Raw genomic sequence first — 18,990 nt, 5'->3', positions numbered from 1 at the left:
TTGGTGGCAATAGCCAAAGCAGTGTAATAAATAAATACATGCATTATATCAGCTAGATGGTTTTATTTACAAAAATTTAAAGGAGAGAGAGAGAATATATCTCAACCAAGTAAGCCATACTAAACATCACAGTATCCTGTAGTTAGGTTCTGTGATCTTACCAAAGTCTTTTGATGTGTAGACCACTGATTTCTACACTGCAAAGTATTGGAAACTAAATTTTTGATTATAATGATATATTTCTTGCATGACTGGAGTCTTACCTTCATAACAGAAAATGGAGAGTCAGAGTGCTACCTTCTGGCAAAGGGTTAGGACTAGGGAAACATAACATGTGGGGAGCCACATGACTTGTGTTCTTAATCTACATAAATGATCTGTACAAACTATAAACTACATAAAAAAATAATAATGTTTGCTGATGACATTGGCATACTAATTCAAGGTCCAAACTCAACCTTACCAAGCAAAGCTCGAATAGCTCTATTGACCTATAACTGATACACAGTTAACAGTCTCACAAACACTTATTTTATGCAATTTTAAACAAGAAAAAATGATCATATTTCACTGGATGTGGCCATAAACTGTTGATGGAGAGTGAGGATATAGCTACATGGTGATGCCAATTTTTTAAGATCATCCGTATCATAAATATCGACGGAGGTGGTGTTGCTTGATGAAATGTGTGTCAATGCTGCTCATGTTGTTGAGCAGGGCTGGACAGGAGACACAGCTAAGGGAACAGTAACAATGCTTTCTGGCAAGGGGGGCCGACTTATTCTTATTCATGCAGGAACCTTGCAGAGTTTTCTACCAGTGTCCAGCTTTTTAAATAAAAGAAAACATCATGAAGAAATGAACCACATTACATTTACAAAATGGTTCTTTTAAATAAAAGAAAACATCATGAAGGAATGAACCATGTTACATTTACAAATGGTTCAAAATTCACTTATACCAAATCTTGAAAAACAGTCAACAGTTGTACTAGATAATGCTCCTTACCATTCAGTTTTTGTTGACAAGGCAGTTACAATGGCAAACCGAAAGGAGGAAATGGTTGATTTGCTTCGGCTTCATAATGTCGATGTAAGTGATGACCTTAAAAAGATGGAGCTTATGGAAAAAATAATATCTCTTCATAAGCCACAGCTCCCCCTACATAAAACAGACAAACTGGCGAAAAAAGCATGGACATGCAGTCATTAGGCTTCCACCTCACCACTGTCATTTCAACCCAACAGAGTTAATATGGGCCCAAATTAAAGGTTGTGTTGCCACCAGAAATAATAATAAATTTACCCTCTCTGCTCATTTTAAGCATTCAACAGAGAAACTGTCAGGAACGTCACCACAGAAGACTGGAAGAAAGCCATCAAACATATGCAGAGCACCATGGAAGGAGGATGATAGGATGAAGCTCTTTTGGAAAATTCAGTGGAGGAGATGATAATTTCATTAAGTGATAGTGACACTTCAAGAACAAGTCATATTGAAAGAGTGATATCACTGGAGCTTTTCCATTATCCCTGTAGAAATGGAGCACAGGTGGATCCAGATATTATATGCACAAACAAAATTGACACTTGGCACGGGTGGCTGATGGGAGTGACTGTAAAGGCATTTCCCATTCACAGTCACTCCCATCAGCCACCTGTGCCAAGTGTCAATTTTGTTTGCATGAATATTACATGTTTAGCATGCACAGTTGACATCTGTAAGTACCTTTATAACAAAATTACATCATCATCAGTTTTGAAATTTTAACAAGTAGAACTTAATAGCAACTAATATCAAAGGAAGTTCATCTCAGTAATTCACTATGCATCACACAAAATGAATGTTACTGTTTACAGTATAATTGCTGTAATACAGAGTCTCTGTTATTGGTATCACTTTTTTTCTTTCTAAACAATAGAGGTTGGCCTATATAAGATATGTTTTTCCCACTGTGATTAACAAGATTAATCTTATTTTTGATTGCATTAGAATTAAGTATGTGGATCTGAAAAATTAATAATAGGGCAAACCTATTGTGATCTGTTTCTCATGCCAAAACTATATGAGTCCTATTAGTAGTTGATGCGCGAGCATTACATTACATTAATACTTGTTCCATAGATCATAAATACAACCTTTCACACTGATCTGGAACATGTAAGTTTAACATAAATTTATAAGTTTTCTTTACTCTCTCTCTCTCTCTCTCTCTCAGATTTGTGCATTCGGGCTTCACAGTGTGACTCTTCACATGCCAGTGATAAAGAAATGTCTGTCACAAAATTTTGTCTGGCAAGTACATCCAGCAGAAAAAGGACAGTAAAGAGTGGCAATCTGGCAATACTGTAACCACATGTATGTTAACTACCTCTCTCAGCACATATTCTGTTGTGAAGGTCATTAATACGGACATTAATATTGTCACTGGTTGCTAATGTGTGACGTTAGTGACATAGTGATGCTCATATTACATGTAGTATTAATGAAAAGTAGATTTTGTGTTATTGTACTATGCTCACTTGTGGTCATTGAATCACCCTGTTAGCTATTTGCAATATCTATCTGGTCATTCCAATGAGGGGGTGATGTGATGAAGCAGGCTGGGAGAATTTTTCTTCCCCTCCCGCTTTTCCATCTGCCTCGTTAAATTCGTGTTGTTACTTTTAACTATTTACCATTAGCATACGAGAGTATAATCTGCATTTTCATCAAAGAGATAGGTTGGCCCTCAGTTTTAAAGAACATAACACCAGATCTAATTTTGTGCTTAGTTTTGTGTATTTAATTGATTTTCTTATTTATTTTAACTATTCCTAGTTAGTATCTTTTGTTATAGGGTGAAATCAGTAATTGTTTCGTAACATAAATTCTATTGCTGACATATAAACAAATATAAATTCTGTAATAATTGTAAACATTTGACGGAAAAACTAATAATATTGTTAAAGGATTTATTTGGCTATATTCGAAAACGTGTGAAAAGGCAGCCCTTAACTAATTCCAAAGTGATTAACAGTTTCGTCAAAAGTATTGTTTGTGTAACTGTATTTGTTAATTTCATGATTTAAACAAATAATTCAGCCTAAACCTTGTAGTAGAACAAACTGTTAAAAGGAACGAATTTTTCGATGTACTCAGTTAATTTAAGAGTTAAGTTTTAATTGTAATTTCTGTAAATTTAACTTCAAACAATGTGTAGTTTCAGTACCTATTATTGTAATGAAATATAAGAGCCCGATTTTTGGTCATGAGACAGTCTGTCCAGAGCCGAGTTTCAGACGAGGAATCTGTGTTGCTTAGAACGACAACAATGCATCAATTTAACAGTGTAGTAAGTGTTAAACAATTAGACCGCATGTTAGTGTCTACTCCATATGTATCTTTTTATTCTTCAAGAACTGTGAACTTTGTGGATATGTATTTACTGCTCATAGATGTTCAACAGTAAACTATTGTAGCAGTATGTGGTGGTTCACCTGTAACTATTAATGAGAATTATCAAAAGTTAATCAATAGTGCACTGGCCATAATAAATGTGTATAGGGGGGTTGTGAACAGCAAAAGTAAAAGACTGTGAAATATAACTATGCATCTGTCGGCTACCTTATTTACCGTAGTCAGTGTCCAAATTACAAACCCCATTTTTCAGCCAGTGTAGCAATGCAGTACATCGACACCAAGGACAACATAACGAAGATAAATAAAAGAAGTGTACAAGTATAGCACAAAATCAATCAGCCACATAAACCAGAGTATGTAAGGATATGTTGACTCGTGAAAGGAGAAAATAATGAAAAAATATTAGGTCCTATGCTTACGATGTGAGAACCGACTTATGTATCCAAACCACATCGGGTACACACCAGCAGACATGATTCGACACAGCAAAATGAATAAAATTCATAATCATATATCAATCAGTGCAATCATATGTAAAGAATAATTAGAGGAAGCATCTAGCATCAATCAATAATTGCACACTCTCCGTTAGTACACGCACACAGTCGCGATGGCCAGGGGTAGCCGAAACAAAGTTAAGCATGAGTTTGCACACGACTCAAGTTCCAATGAGACACAATAATGCAGTACTGAAGATAAATACTTGTAAACAGAGCCATAAATAGCTTTGAATGATAACAAAGTTAAGTAGCTTGAGGACCAAAATCAATGTGTGAAATCAGAAATGTATAAATCCTGTTATAGAGTCTATACTTGATTTATAATCAAAATTGTAAATGTCTTCCACAGAATTTCCTAATTGTTCATACAAACTAACATATGCACACAGAAGTCTAGAAGATTCATTTACAATTGATTAAAAAATATATATACTGAGTGTTGAGATAAGAAAATTCATTGACGTGTGTGACTACTAACCTAACAATGCCTAATTTTATCAGATTCTGATAATTATTTACAACATGGTTCATAGAATGCACTCTTGAACTTTTTAAGTCTTCACATTTCTGTATTGAACATAATAAATCATCAGTCTTTGAACATCAGCCTTCCACAGCATTATTTAAAGTTATGTAACATATTGAGAAGTTAATCCCCCTACTTGAAGAACTTAAATTTCTTTGAATAACACTATTCATAGAAGTGATTACTTTTCTAAACAAACAGTTCCACGAATTCTTCGTATAGAATAATTTCTTGGCTAACAATTTCAGTCACTAGACTGATGTAGCTGACAGATGCTTGAATACATTACCCAGCACCTGCTCTTGTAGGTCAACTGGACCAGCAAGAGCGCAGCCATAAAGGTGTGTGGGAGTGGATCCATGCACATCTTTCAGTTTCCTCCCTAGATTTCTCATCATGCGTTCCAACAGATTGGTAATTTCCTATCTAGCTTTCGCACCGAATCATGAAACACTGTTTTGTGTACTAAATATGCTGTTGAATACTCTCCCCCCCTCACTTCACACAGCATACATTTTGCCTATCTATACTAAAAAAAATAAGTATACAGGTTTTACATCAGACTGGATTAAATACTGTTCACATATGAAACTTTAAGCCACTATTCCTAATATTTACCATACATATGAATAAAACGAGTCTTTGCTCAATTTACCACAACTCCCATGACTCTACCAAAAAGAGTTCATGACAATTAAATTTAATTATTTTCTGCAGTGTATACAGAAATAATAATAATATTTATAACTAATAGCATTCTATGATAAGAAGATACATATTTATTGGCATTGTTCCACTTCAAAATTGTCATAGTATATGCTCCTTTAGTCACATGCCATATATGTATCAAATTCTAAAGCACAAATCTATTACAAAACAGAATTATATACTTGTATGAACCTGCAAATATAGTGTGGATGGAGAAAGAAAAGGAAACAAAAAAAAATTAGACACCTATGGATCATTTGTAAAGCTGTCAGTTCTTGGATATTGCATAATCCATAGAACTTCTTAGATTTAGGATTCAAAAGTATGTATGCATTGGGATGTGGATTTTCAAGAATTTCAAATGGTCCTATATAAATATCGAAAAATTTCTTTATTTCAGATGTCAACACTTAAGATTCCTCTTTAGCTTTCACCAACACTAGATCTTCTGCTGAAACTTAGAAAATCTGCCTTTACCATCATATCTCTGCTTTCTCCTCCCCCCTGCTTTTTCATCATCTCACTGACAGACTCTTGTCTCTATTGCGGTGACAGAATTTTACATGGTGGAAACTCAATATTCTTAGAAATAAAGTTAGCTGTTTGTGATTAAACGTGATTTCAAATGGTGAAAAACCTGCTGAAGAATATTGTAAGCTGTTCATAATATCCTCAAAATCACTGACAAAATCTATCCAACTGGTATGATTCTTACTATAATATGTTCTAAACAGTCTTCCAATTTCTCTCATATATCTTTCTGCAGGATAACTTGATGGATGATACACAGAAGATAGAATACACCTTATTTTTGCATGATCAACAAAATCATATTGGAATCAGGAATATCAAGTTGCTTTCGATATGCCTGTGATGTCAAGTGAAAACCATTGTCAGATAAAATTGTTTTAGGAATACCCACCTGATGAAACTATCTATTTTCAAACTTGGAAATGATTTGCTTACTGGTAGCTTTCTTAAGAGGAAATAGCTTCATGAATGTCAAAAATACATCAATCACCACAAAAACATAATAAAATCCATTCTTAGACTTAGGCAAAGATCCATAACCATCCACAGACATGAGATCTAGGTTACTATTACACAGTATGTTTTGTATTTGGACTCTACTTGTTTGGTTACATATCTTCACTCTTTGACATGTGTCTCACAGCTGGCAATCTTCTTCTTGACTCTCCTTCCTATGTTATAAAAATAGATTTTTTCCTGAATCTTTTGTGTACATTTGGTTGATCCACAATGACCAAAACTTTCATGTGTATAGGTAATTAAATTATAAATACACTGTTCCAGTCAACATAGTTCCAATCATCTCAGTCAGTCTTAAGTCTCCGGAATAAAATACACTTGTGTATCTTATAATATTGTTCCATCTTTTCTCCTCCTTTCTTACTCAACGTGCTCTTAACCAAATTCAGATTTTGATCATGATTTTGATACTTGTGGATGTCTTTGCAAATTTTTGAGATCTCTTTTTCCTCTTTTACACCTCTGAAGTACATAATTTTAAACTCTATTTCTCCTTCTCCAAGCTTATTAGATGATTCACTCCCTAAAGGTAGCATCAGCAACTACATTGTCTGTGTCCTTAATGTATCTGATTTCATAATTGAACTGATGTCAAAACAAGGCCCAATGAATTCTTATATGGTACAGCTTACACACCTGGAGATAACATAGTGCTTTGTGATCAGTATAGATGATGACTTTGTGACCTAGTAAATAACTTTTAACCTTGTAGAACGTCCACTGTATAGCCAAAAGTTCTTTTTCAGTTACAGTGTATGTCTTTTCATGCTTCTGCAAAATTCTACTAGCAAATGCAAGAGATCTATGTTCTGTAACACCTTCAACTTCAACCTCCTGAAATAAATGAGCACCCAAACTAACAACACTACTTTCTGTCATAATACAAAAAGGCAGAGACAAATCCGGTCTGAACAATATTTGGCATTTACAAAACTGTCCTATGATCTCATTGAAAGCAACTTGATATTCCTGATTCCAATCCCAAACAGTAATCTTCTTCAAATATTCACACAGGAATGAAGCATTCAAAGCTTGGTTGCTACAAAATTTTCTATAAGATCCAGTTAACCCAAAAAATTGTTGAAACTGATTTTTGTTGCAAGGAGTAGGAAAATTAGCAATAACATAAAGTTTCTTTTTAGCAGGTGCAATTCCTTTCTCAGATATAACTTGTCCAAAAAATTTAACTTCTTCCACGCCAAATTTACCAGATTTTCAAAGTCATACGTCCTGATTCCAATCTTGAAAAAACATCCCTTAACAGATTCAAATATTATCCCCAGCCTTTTCAGTGATCAAAATGTCATTAACACACACAATTAATTTTGAGCTCTCTTCACTTCCCAAGACAGAATCCAGAGCTCTTATGAATTCAGCTACAGATACATTTAGCCCACAGTATTTAAAACATTTGCCTCCATACAAAAATGCTGTATACTTTCTAGAATTAATTTCAAGTGGGATCTGTGAAATCCAGATGTCAAGCCCAAACTACTCATGAATTTTACATAATCAGATTTGTGTAACAGCTCATCCATGTTCTCAGGATGGTCATTCTCTCTGATAAGAAACTTACTAAAATGTCTAGAATCCAAACAATTCTCACTCCACCATTTCACTTACTTGCCACAACCAAAGAATTATTGTAAGCAGTCCCACTTCTCTCAGTTAAACCCCCCCCTCCCCCCCTTTCAGTTTTCTGAATTTCTTTCTCAATATCTTTCCTTTTTGAAAATGGTATACTATATAGGTTGAGAAAGAAAGGTTGATAATCTATAAGGTAAAACATGCACCAATAGCCTTTTAGTTTCCCTGGTATTTTACTGAACACATTTCTAAACTCCAGTAACAAATTCTTAAGATGTTCCTTTTGTTGGTCACTTTAGAATCTACCATACTTTCAAATTCCTGATCCTCAGTTTCATCAAAATTAATGTCATCATCAAACATCTGGTACTCACCTTTGTTCACAATGTTTTGCAAATAGTTTCCCACAGTTTAAAATAAAGAAATTAGTTTTCACATAAGTATTACTTTTAGGTTCCAAAATAAACAATTCTTTAGCACTCCATCCAAAACAAGCCTCAACTTTCACTATCTGATCCATACTGAGAATTATATTTTCTTCTGGACTAGGGATCACTTAGCATCCATGCTCAAAGGTCTTGTCTCCTATACTGAAAGTTAAAAGTACGTACCTGAGATTTTACCAATTTGCTTTGCTTACCTGTAGCTCCTCTTATCTTTACACCTACAATGGGTATTTCCACAAAATTCCTATTACGCATGGTCTTATCTCTAAATTGTTCATATATACCACAAATCAGGCTACCTGTATCAATCAAACAATTACCTTCCCACTGATCAGTCTTAATTTTAATGTAAGGGCACCCAAAATCTCTCTGTTGTCAGACACTTCATGCAAAAGATCACTTTCAATTTCATCAAATGTTCTATCCACACTGTCTTTGCAAGGTTTAATCAACTATACACGTATCATAACATTACTTTGATTTCTCATGCTGTCAGATAAAGATTGAACACAATGAATAGAGTTCATGACACAACTAACATCACTTGTTACAGAAGGTACATAAAACACATTACTGTCAAAATTACACTTCCCACTTAGATCCTCTTTCACTTCATTCCACCAACTGTGATTCAAATTCTAACTAACCACAGCTAACTTATTCCAGAATGCACCTTCATCTAAGTTATCACCAGTCTGATTCCAAACAAACTTCAAATGTTCTCACCTTTATTCTCCAGTCTCACAGATACCTCACCTTTATTGTTTGGTTCATTAAGCTGCATCACATTAACGAAAAACTGTTTTGGTTGCACTGGCATTCCATGACCCTCACTTACAACATCACATACATCACTTACCTTACCTGTTTTGTCGACATCATTTACAAGTAACTCTGAAACTTTATATTATTCATAAACTCCACAAATACCTGATACAATCATCATATTCCTCCAAAATAACTTCATACAACATCACTAACAATACAAGTCTCATCTCCTTCAAAGTCACTTTCCTCACCTACATTCATCTGCAATAAAGTCACTTTCCTCACCTACATTCATTTGCAATACACCACCAGTCTCAGACTTATCAACCTGTTACTTCATAGCTCAGTTACTTCACAGTTACCAACCTCAGTTACTTCACATTCACACTACGTCAAAAATACCACCTAGTTCAGATACAATACAGTCATCACCTGATTAACATACATCAACAACACTGTTTTCCACCCAAGAAAAATTGGAAATTTGTGGTAAGTTCTAAGGGACGAAACTGCTGACGTCATCAGTTCCTAAGCTTACACACTACTTAATCTAACTTAACTAACTTACACTAAGGACAACACAAAAGCCCATCCCGAGGGAGGACTTGAACCTCCAACTACATCAAAATTCTCACTACTCTCACAATTTGGTTTGTGATTAGCATTTACATCACCATAATTAAACATAGTATCCGAAAACTTTTAGTCAAAACATAAATGAAATATTCCTCCTGTTCAGTTTCAGATATATGTGCTATCTAATTAACACTGTTATTATTGTCTAATTGCAAGTGTAACATGGGAGTCCTGTGGTTGTTATGTTTCCTCAGCCAAAAATTGTGGACCTTCATTGAGGCCAACTGACATTTCTTGAATAGTTACTTCTATGATTATTTCTTCTATTAAAATGCCCATGGTTATACTGATTATTCCTATCCTGCTGCTGTTCAGAATTTCTGTCTCTACTGACACTTTGATCCTGATGGAAGTTCCCATTATCTCTGTTTCTGTGATTGCTCCCATTGTCATTTATATAATTTATATTACTTTGGTACATACTCCTTTCTACTTCCCTGTCCAGTCTGTCACAATTTCATAACAACTGTTCAAGACATCATCAGGTCCATGTACCAAATCCCACTACAATCTTTCTGGTAATCTCGTTTTAAGTGCATCAGTCAAGGTCATTTTGTCAAATGGTTTGTCAAGATGTGCTAATTTTTTATGTTGGTTCTTACAGAACTCTTTCTGAGTGCCATCCCTATTCCTGTAATTAGGATCATTCAAAAATTCACTTTTGATTCCCCCTTGTTCTGCTCCTGACCAAAATTTATTTAAAAAAAAGTTTCTCAGAACTATGATATGTTTGCTATTGACTTAATTTAAATTTACTAATGACAGAGCTTTGTCTTCAATAAATCTTTTAAAAAAATAATTTTGTATTGTCATTCATGCCGGACACAAAGTTATCTCTGCAGTGAAGCAGAAGTTCACTGGATGTAAAATATCTGATGGAAAACTTTTGATAAGAGTGTTGGACCATGCAGTATCACTGTTTGCACACAGATTTTTGTTAATACAACTTTCCTGAGCTTCTGAAATTTTTTGATCTAAAACAGTTACATTAGTTTGCATATTATTCTCTACATTTAAAATTTTTTTGTTTAAACTGGCTCCCAACCCACATAGTTTTTCCACTATGGCCTTCTGTTCAAGTCTGATGTCATCAACATTATTTGATTGTTTTGCTTACTCAGCTACAAACTCATTTATTTTCTAAAACATCAACTTTTTCATTCACACTTTTTAACCCCTCTGACAACCCATTTTTTAGCTCTGAAACGAGATTACTAGGTTGATCTATCTGATCTTGTACTCTTTAATGATATGAATATAATAGAGGGAAACATTCCACGTGGGAAAAATATATCTAAAAACAAAGATGTTGAGACTTACCAAACAAAAGCGCTGGCAGGTTGATAGACACACAAACAAACACAAACATACACACAAAATTCAAGCTTTCGCAACAAACAGTTGCTTTATCAGGAAAGAGGGAAGGAGAGGGAAAGACGAAAGGATGTGGGTTTTAAGGGAGAGGGGTAAGGAGTCATTCCAATCCCGGGAGCGGAAAGACTTACCTTAGGGGGAAAAAAGGACAGGTATACACTCGCACACACGCACATATCCATCCACACATACACAGACACAAGCAGACATTTGTAAAGGCAAAGAGTTTGGGCAGAGATGTCAGTCAAGGCAGAAGTAAAGAGGCAAACATTTTGTTGAAAGACAGGTGAGGTATGAGCGGCGGCAACTTGAAATTAGCGGAGGTTGAGGCCTGGCGGATAACGAGAAGAGAGGATATACTGAAGGGCAAGTTCTCATCTCCGGAGTTCTGACAAGCTGGTGTTAGTGGGAAGTATCCAGATAACCCGGACGGTGTAACACTGTGCCAAGATGTGCTGGCCGTGCACCAAGGCATGTTTAGCCACAGGGTGATCCTCATTACCAACAAACACTGTCTGCCTGTGTCCATTCATGCGAATGGACAGTTTGTTGCTGGTCATTCCCACATAGAAAGCTTCACAGTGTAGGCCTGAAATGAGATCCATCCTTCATGACATCCTCCCCACTCCACCAAGAGTGTCTTTCCGCCGTCCACTTAACCTTCGTAACCTCTTAGTTCATCCCTATGAAATCCCCAAACCACCTTCCCTACCCTCTGGCTCCTACCCTTGTAACTGCCCCCGGTGTAAAACCTGTCCCATGCACCCTCCCACCACCACCTACTCCAGTCCTGTAACCCGGAAGGTGTACACGATCAAAGGCAGAGCCACATGTGAAAGCACCCACGTGATTTACCAACTCACCTGCCTACACTGTGATGCATTCTATGTGGGAATGACCAGCAACAAACTGTCCAGTCACATGAATGGACACAGGCAGACAGTGTTTGTTGGTAATGAGGATCACCCTGTGGCTAAACATGCCTTGGTGCATGGCCAGCACATCTTGGCACAGTGTTACACCGTCCGGGTTATCTGGATACTTCCCACTAACACCAGCCTGTCAGAACTCCGGAGATGGGAACTTGCCCTTCAGTATATCCTCTCTTCCGTTATCCGCCAGGCCTCAACCTCCGCTAATTTCAAGTTGCCGCCGCTCATACCTTACCTGTCTTTCAACAACATCTTTGCCTCTTTACTTCTGCCTCGACTGACATCTCTGCCCAAACTCTTTGCCTTTACAAATGTCTGCTTGTGTCTGTGTATGTGCGGATGGATATGTGTGCGTGTGCGAGTGTATACCTGTTCTTTTTTCCCCCTAAGGTAAGTCTTTCCACTCCCGGGATTGGAATGACTCCTTACCCTCTCCCTTAAAACCCACATCCTTTCGTCTTTCCCTCTCCTTCCCTCTTTCCTGATGAAGCAAGCGTTTGTTGCGAAAGCTTGAATTTTGTGTGTATGTTTGTGTTTGTTTGTGTGTCTATCAACCTGCCAGCGCTTTTGTTTGGTAAGTCTCATCATCTTTGTTTTTAGATATATAATATTGTACTCTGTTCAATTTACTATTCTTATCTGTCTTCAGTTCCTCTATTTTTGCCCAAATTAACTGTAAAATATTAGTTTTTACAGTTTCTTTACTGACTATGATTTCACTTGGCTCAGACATGTCCTGACTGGATCCTGAAGCTTTCGTTTCTACCTCACTTTTGCTTTTGTCCCTATTCATTTTGTTAACAAGCACACAAGTCCACAAACAAATTAACTTCACAAATAGTTTCTGCTTATCTTTCTTTTTTGATGTTCCTGGTTGTAGTTGTAAAGTCCTCTTTCCTTTCATTTGATCTGGACTGTCATTAGTGGTAGTACATCATCACTCTTGGTCTGATTTGCTTTGTTGGGCAGTATTTAATTTTTTGCTCCACGTGATCAAAAATTTATTTGTACATAAATTCTAAAAATTAACAGAATCAAGCACTTTCTGAAACAGATAAAACTTCATTATTACTCAATTAATCCCGGACGAGCCCTCCTTCCTAGTTGCATCTATAGTCCACAATGAGCAATTTCTTTTCTGAAGATTTGACTGGAGTAAGATTACAACTTTTTAGGTTACTTATCATTTCTTGTAGAGTTGGCTCCAGTTCTTCTTGTCTAGGGTTTTGATTCTTGAAGCTGAAATTCTCACATTTTAGGTTCTCATGGTTGAATTGATCTAAATTATTTCGAAGTTTGTCATTGCAGAATTTTTGTTTTTACATTAATTTATTTTGTCATATTTTAGTATATCAGACAGTCTTTTGAATTTTCACATTAACAAAGCCAAAATTACATTGTTCATCCAAAATACAAAAATACGTCCAATCACATGAGTGGCATTCTTACTACTCCTCACTCTGTGGTAATAACAATATTCCAAAGGGTTTATAACTTTTCTTGACAAATGAATTTCTATTAGTTTTGAATATTATTTCATAAATAAATCGAGAAGTAAACATAATAAACAGTACTAGATTGCGCAATTAATAATAGAAATTTTAAGTGTGCCGGATAATTCATAATATTAAATGTTTGTAAAAAAATTAATTTAACTGTACATGCAGAGTTAGTACTATTGATTGTAACATCGAAAATAATAATTCCTATTCATAAATTTTAGCTTGGAATACACAATATGGTGTATAAAATTATATATGAAATTTTTCAGGAAAACAGCTGATATAATACTGACCTGCCCAAAATTTGAAAAATATTTCTGGTTGAGGAAAAGAAATGCTAGAGGATGATGTCCTATTGCAACCACATTCACAAAGGTTTCTCTGTGCCTCTACACCCTCCAGAAGTTTTGAAACATATTTTCACACGATGCAGAAGATAAACTTGGCAGTCATTTGTTTTAGTGGACATCCACTATTGCAATGCAATCCATCATAGCAAATGTAGTGAGAATTCTGACCAGGTAGAATCAATCATGTTTAATTCTACCTGCAACATCTGCCTATTTGATCACGTTAGTGCTTCAGGATTGTTGCGGCAGATAAGTGACTGTCATATGCTCTGTATAGTTTTCAGCTCCTCATTGTGCATGTTTCTCAGCACATTACATCAGAGATTAAGTACCTGTCATCCCTTCACAATCACAAGTTCTCACTCATCTAGTGTCCTTGCTGTGTGCACCAGTATTTGGAGACTCTTTCCATTCTGCTTTCCACCTGGGCATCACTAGAACAAACTTGCTTGCATAATGCAATGCCATGTTGCATTTTAGAAAATGCTGAAGCTCTTCCTCTTGTCAATTCATAAATTTATCTGCAAAAAATCTGCTTATGGCTGTTCATAGTGTGCATAACTGACCTGACTGTGCTCTGGATTGTTGTCAAATGAGGAAGGAGGGCGGACATACATGCCAGAGAGTCTGGTTTTAGGTGTGGCATTTCTGAATGGACCAGAAGTGGTGTGAATGGGAGAATGCATTCCACCTCCATGGGAACCCATCTGCAGCTTCTGCAACCCTCTGCCTGCTAATTTGACCCATGACATGGTACTTCAGGACTCTCCAGACTAGCAGTAAGAAATTATTTTCACAAAATGAATTGCAGATGAACATTACCTTCTTTACAGTTCTGGTTCTGGGAGAAATGTAAATATTGTAAAGGTTATGAACCTCTGATAAAGTGCTTATTTTATTTACTTCAGAGGTCATAGCAGTGCATGGGCATTAGCTGAGGAATGTGGCTTTCAGAATGTCATGTGGGAAAAGCTTGAGTTGGGTTTCACAAGAGCATTGCTTTCAGAGTCCATGTTGGTCCCATGGACAAGGTCATTCTGTTAGACATACCTCATTACCTTTGAGTTTGAAATGGTTTTTAATATTCTACTGTATATGAGTGTATCACAAGATTTAGGTTTCCATGTAATATTAAAGGTGCTAGGAAATGTCTGCGTGGTTTATAATGAGGTAACAGGCATGGCAATTGTTTGTGAATATCAAGAAGGAAGTGGGAAATTTGACCCATGACATGGTACCTCAGGACTTTCTAGACTATCAGCAAGAAATTATTTTCACAAAATGAATTACAGATGAACATTACTTTCTTTACAGTTCTGGTTCTGGGAGAAATGTAAATATTGTAAAGGTTATGAACCACTGATAAAGTACTTAGTTTACTTGCAGGTATATCCATTTTGGTTTACAAATTTTTTCAAAATATGGTCTATTTCAGCTGAGGAGCTCATACTTCCACCAGGAGAGCATGTGTATAATTTTTCTGTCAAACTCCCAGAAAATTTACCATCGTCATTTGAAGGCACATACGGCCATATTCGTTACACAATCAAAGCAAAAATGAACCGTCCATGGGCATTTGATGAAAAAGTCAAAGCTTTCTTCACTGTGTTATCACATCTAGATCTGAATACAGATCCTTTGGTCAAGGTATGTTATTATGAAGTATTGCACACGTAAGAGAGACATGGTATCATTGATTTACTAATATTCCATTGTGCTGCATATAAGAATGACCTGTGTTTGAATATTCCACTATGTCAACTGATGGTGGTGGTGGTGATGATGATGATAAAAGATGCAAGTTAAAAAGACCAGTTTCATATGAAAATGATAGTTTCTTATCTAAACAGCAATCTACATTGTTCATGTTTTCTTTAATTTCTGTGTCTATTTGTAATCCATTTCACCGACTGTTAATGAAATCATTTTGTGACATTTTGTTAGCTATAAAATGTTATTTGAGTTTTGCTTTACCTCAAAAAAAAAAAAAAAAAAAAAAAAAAAAAAAAAAAAAAGTAAGAGAATTGTAATGCGCCAGTATTTAAAAGGATTCAAAAATGATAACACAACTGTCAACAAACTGTTTGCTTATGTTAACAGTTTTTAATGTTAATATGATTGCAAATCTGAATGGTATAGATTCGAAGACTGATGATTAAAAAGATGGAAAACTTAAAATTTCGAAAACTGTCTACAGCCTTCAGTGTGTGAAGAGAATTAGGTGCAGAGTCAACAGCATTCTTGGCAATAATCTACAAGAAATTCTTTAATCAGTAAACTAGTTCTAGTGTTGTGGAGGAGTGTACATCACGCACTTGTATGAGATCAGCAGAATTTGTCCTTGTTACTGTCATTCTGTTTGTTCCTGAATTTTAGAAGATACTCTGAGTTTATTGACAGAAAACTTTGAAAAACATCTGTCATGTAACACAAGGCTCTAATAATGGAAGGATATATGACAGAGAATGATTACATAGCTTCACTTTTGGGTAAAGCTTAAATAACTTCCTTTTTGGTGAAAGCAAATAGCAGGCTACTGTTAATCTGTAGAATGCTTGGAAACTAGATTTCATTTACAAAGGATATTAACTTATAAGACCATATTGTGAATTTCATTGCAGAAGTGTTTAGGAGCCATACTGGGCTATACTAGCAAGTGACAGAAAGTGTGTATACAATGAAGCTGAGTGTCAAGTCACAGTACTATTTGACAAATGGGAGAGAGGAAAATGTGGTTGTCACCATGGAAATTGATTTATTTCCAGCTCATACTTTCTGTGTCTACTAAATTATGAAGAAAATCAACAGACAAGTAACATCTCACACAGAAACACAAGAACAGTTAGTAAACCTGCACTCACATCTGAGTAGAACACAAAGGAATCCTTATATATGGTACCCTACAGTAAAAACTAATATCCTTCACATCCCTTACAATGATTTGCCAAATGTATATGCACCTGTGGATCTCATCCAATGATTTAGATTGTTCGCAAATAATGAATTTAATGTACATTGTATGAATCTGGAACAGTTTTGTTGTTTGAGCTCGACTTCTGAACTGAAATCATCAACCTAAAAACTCAACATGTTCAAACTTCAGATAAACTAAACAATTTTTGAAATTAGTTCAACAGAACTTATCAAACTACCATTTTATGTTTCGAAAGTTTTTCTTCAACAACAACAATTCCTGTAGAAAAGCCAGATGGTACACTGAGTTTAATTGGTAGACTACTGGGATGTTTCTTAGTGAAAGATACTGTTCATTGAATTCTTTTCTGAGATGTTGTTCAATACCAATTTACAGTATGATTGATATGAGGTTGAGGTAAAGTGAATTATCAAGTGTATTCAAATATGGGTGGCATGAATGGTCTCAAGTTTGCTTAAAATGAGGAATAATCAGAAATATATATCTACAGATGACTGAAGAAGGGCCCTTCTATTTTGGAAAAAAATTGCTCATTAAGCCTCAAAAATATACACTGAAGAGCCAAAGAAACTGGAACACCTGCCTAATATTGTGTAGGGCTCCCGCAAGCATGCAGAAGTGCCACAACACGATGTAGCATGGACTCAACTTATGTCTGAAGTAGTGCTGAAGGCAATTGACACTATGAATCCTGCAGGGCTATCCATAAATCCATAAGAGTACGAAGGGGTAGGGAGTGGGGGGAGATCTCTCCTGAATAGCATGTTGCAAGGCATCCCAAATATGCTCAATAATGTTCATGTCTCAGGAGTTTGGTGGCCAGTGGAAATGTTTATAGCAATTCTGGATGTGTGGGGTATCGCATTGTCCCACTGGAATTGCTGTAGTCCGTTGGAATGCACAATGGACATGAATGGATGCAGGTGATCAGATAGGATGCTTACTTGTGTGCCACCTGTCAGAATCGTATGCAGACATATCAAGAGTCCCATATCACTCCAACTGCACACGCCCCACACCATGACAGAGCCTCCACCAGCTCGAGGAGTCCGTTGCTCAAATGAAGGGTCCACAGACTCATGAGGTTGTCTCCATACCCGTACACATCAATCTGCTCAATACAATTTGAAACAAGACTTGTCTAATCAGGCAACATGTTTCCAGTCATCAGCAGCTCCAGTCCTGATGGGCCCAGGCAAGGCATAAAGCTTTGTGTCATGCAGTCATCAAGGGAAGGTGAGTGAGCCTTCAGCTCTGAAAGCCCATATCGATGATGCTTCATTGAATGGTTCGTGCGCTGACACTTGATGATGGCCCATCATTGAAATTTGCAGCAATGTGCAGAATGGTTGCACATCTGTCATGATAAATGATTCTCTTCAGTCATCGTTGGTCCCGTTCTTGCATGATCTTTTTCTGGCCAAAGTGATGTCAGAGCTTTGATATTTTACCAAATTCCTGGTGTTCACTGTACACTTGTGAACTGTTCATACGGGAAAATCACCATTTCATCACTACCTCAGAGATGATGTGTCCCACTGCTCGTGCGCCAACTATAACACCACATTCAAACTCACTTAAATCTTGATAAACTGCTATTGTAGCAGCAGTAACCGATCTAACAACTGTGCCAGACCCTTGTCTTATATCAACATTACTGACTGCAGCGCGACATTCTGCCTGTTTACATGTCTCTGTATTTGAATTCACAAGCCTATACCAGTTTCTTTGGTGCTTCAGTGAATAAGGAATGAAGGACTTTTTTTACAATGTAGATATCAAAAGTCTCATTCAGCTGATATTATTGTTGGTTGTTGACTAATAGATGAAGTCACTGAGTGGGTGAGACTTACAGCAAATCAATACGAAATATCAGCTTTGGTGCAGTTGCAGAAGTAAGTGTGATATTAAAACTTCCTGGCAGATTAAAACTGTGTGCCGGACCGAGACTCGAACTCAGGACATTTGCCTTTCACGGGCAAGTGCTCTACCGCAAAAGGCAAGTGTCCCGAGTTCGAGTCTCAGTCTGGCATACAGTTTTAATCTGCCAGGACGTTTCATATCAGCGCACACTCCGCTGCAGAGTGAAAATCTCATTCTAAGTGTGATATTGTGTGATGTTGTTGTTGTTGTGGTCTTCAGTCCTGAGACTGGTTTGATGCAGCTCTCCATGCTACTCTATCCTGTGCAAGCTTTTTCATCTCCCAGTACCTACTGCAACCTACATCCTTCTGAATCTGCTTAGTGTATTCATCTCTTGGTCTCCCTCTACGA

The 18,990-nt window shown here is 36.4% G+C and overlaps 1 protein-coding gene across 2 annotated transcripts in view; it reads left to right on the top strand.

Moving 5' to 3' along the window:
• The window catches only part of LOC126457842 (arrestin domain-containing protein 17-like), a 177,276-nt gene that overhangs the window by 102,590 nt on the left and 55,696 nt on the right, over positions 1-18,990 (top strand). For both annotated transcript variants that reach the window (XM_050094482.1, XM_050094481.1), the window contains exon 3: positions 15,217-15,428. In XM_050094482.1, the coding sequence (XP_049950439.1) occupies positions 15,217-15,428 (212 nt within the window). The remainder of the gene's footprint in view (positions 1-15,216; positions 15,429-18,990) is intronic.

The sequence above is a fragment of the Schistocerca serialis genome, chromosome 2, assembly GCF_023864345.2.
Source record: "Schistocerca serialis cubense isolate TAMUIC-IGC-003099 chromosome 2, iqSchSeri2.2, whole genome shotgun sequence".
NCBI lineage: Eukaryota > Metazoa > Arthropoda > Insecta > Orthoptera > Acrididae > Schistocerca > Schistocerca serialis.
The sequence above is the reverse complement of the archived record's forward strand: the minus strand, read 5'-3'. Positions and strand labels throughout refer to the sequence as shown.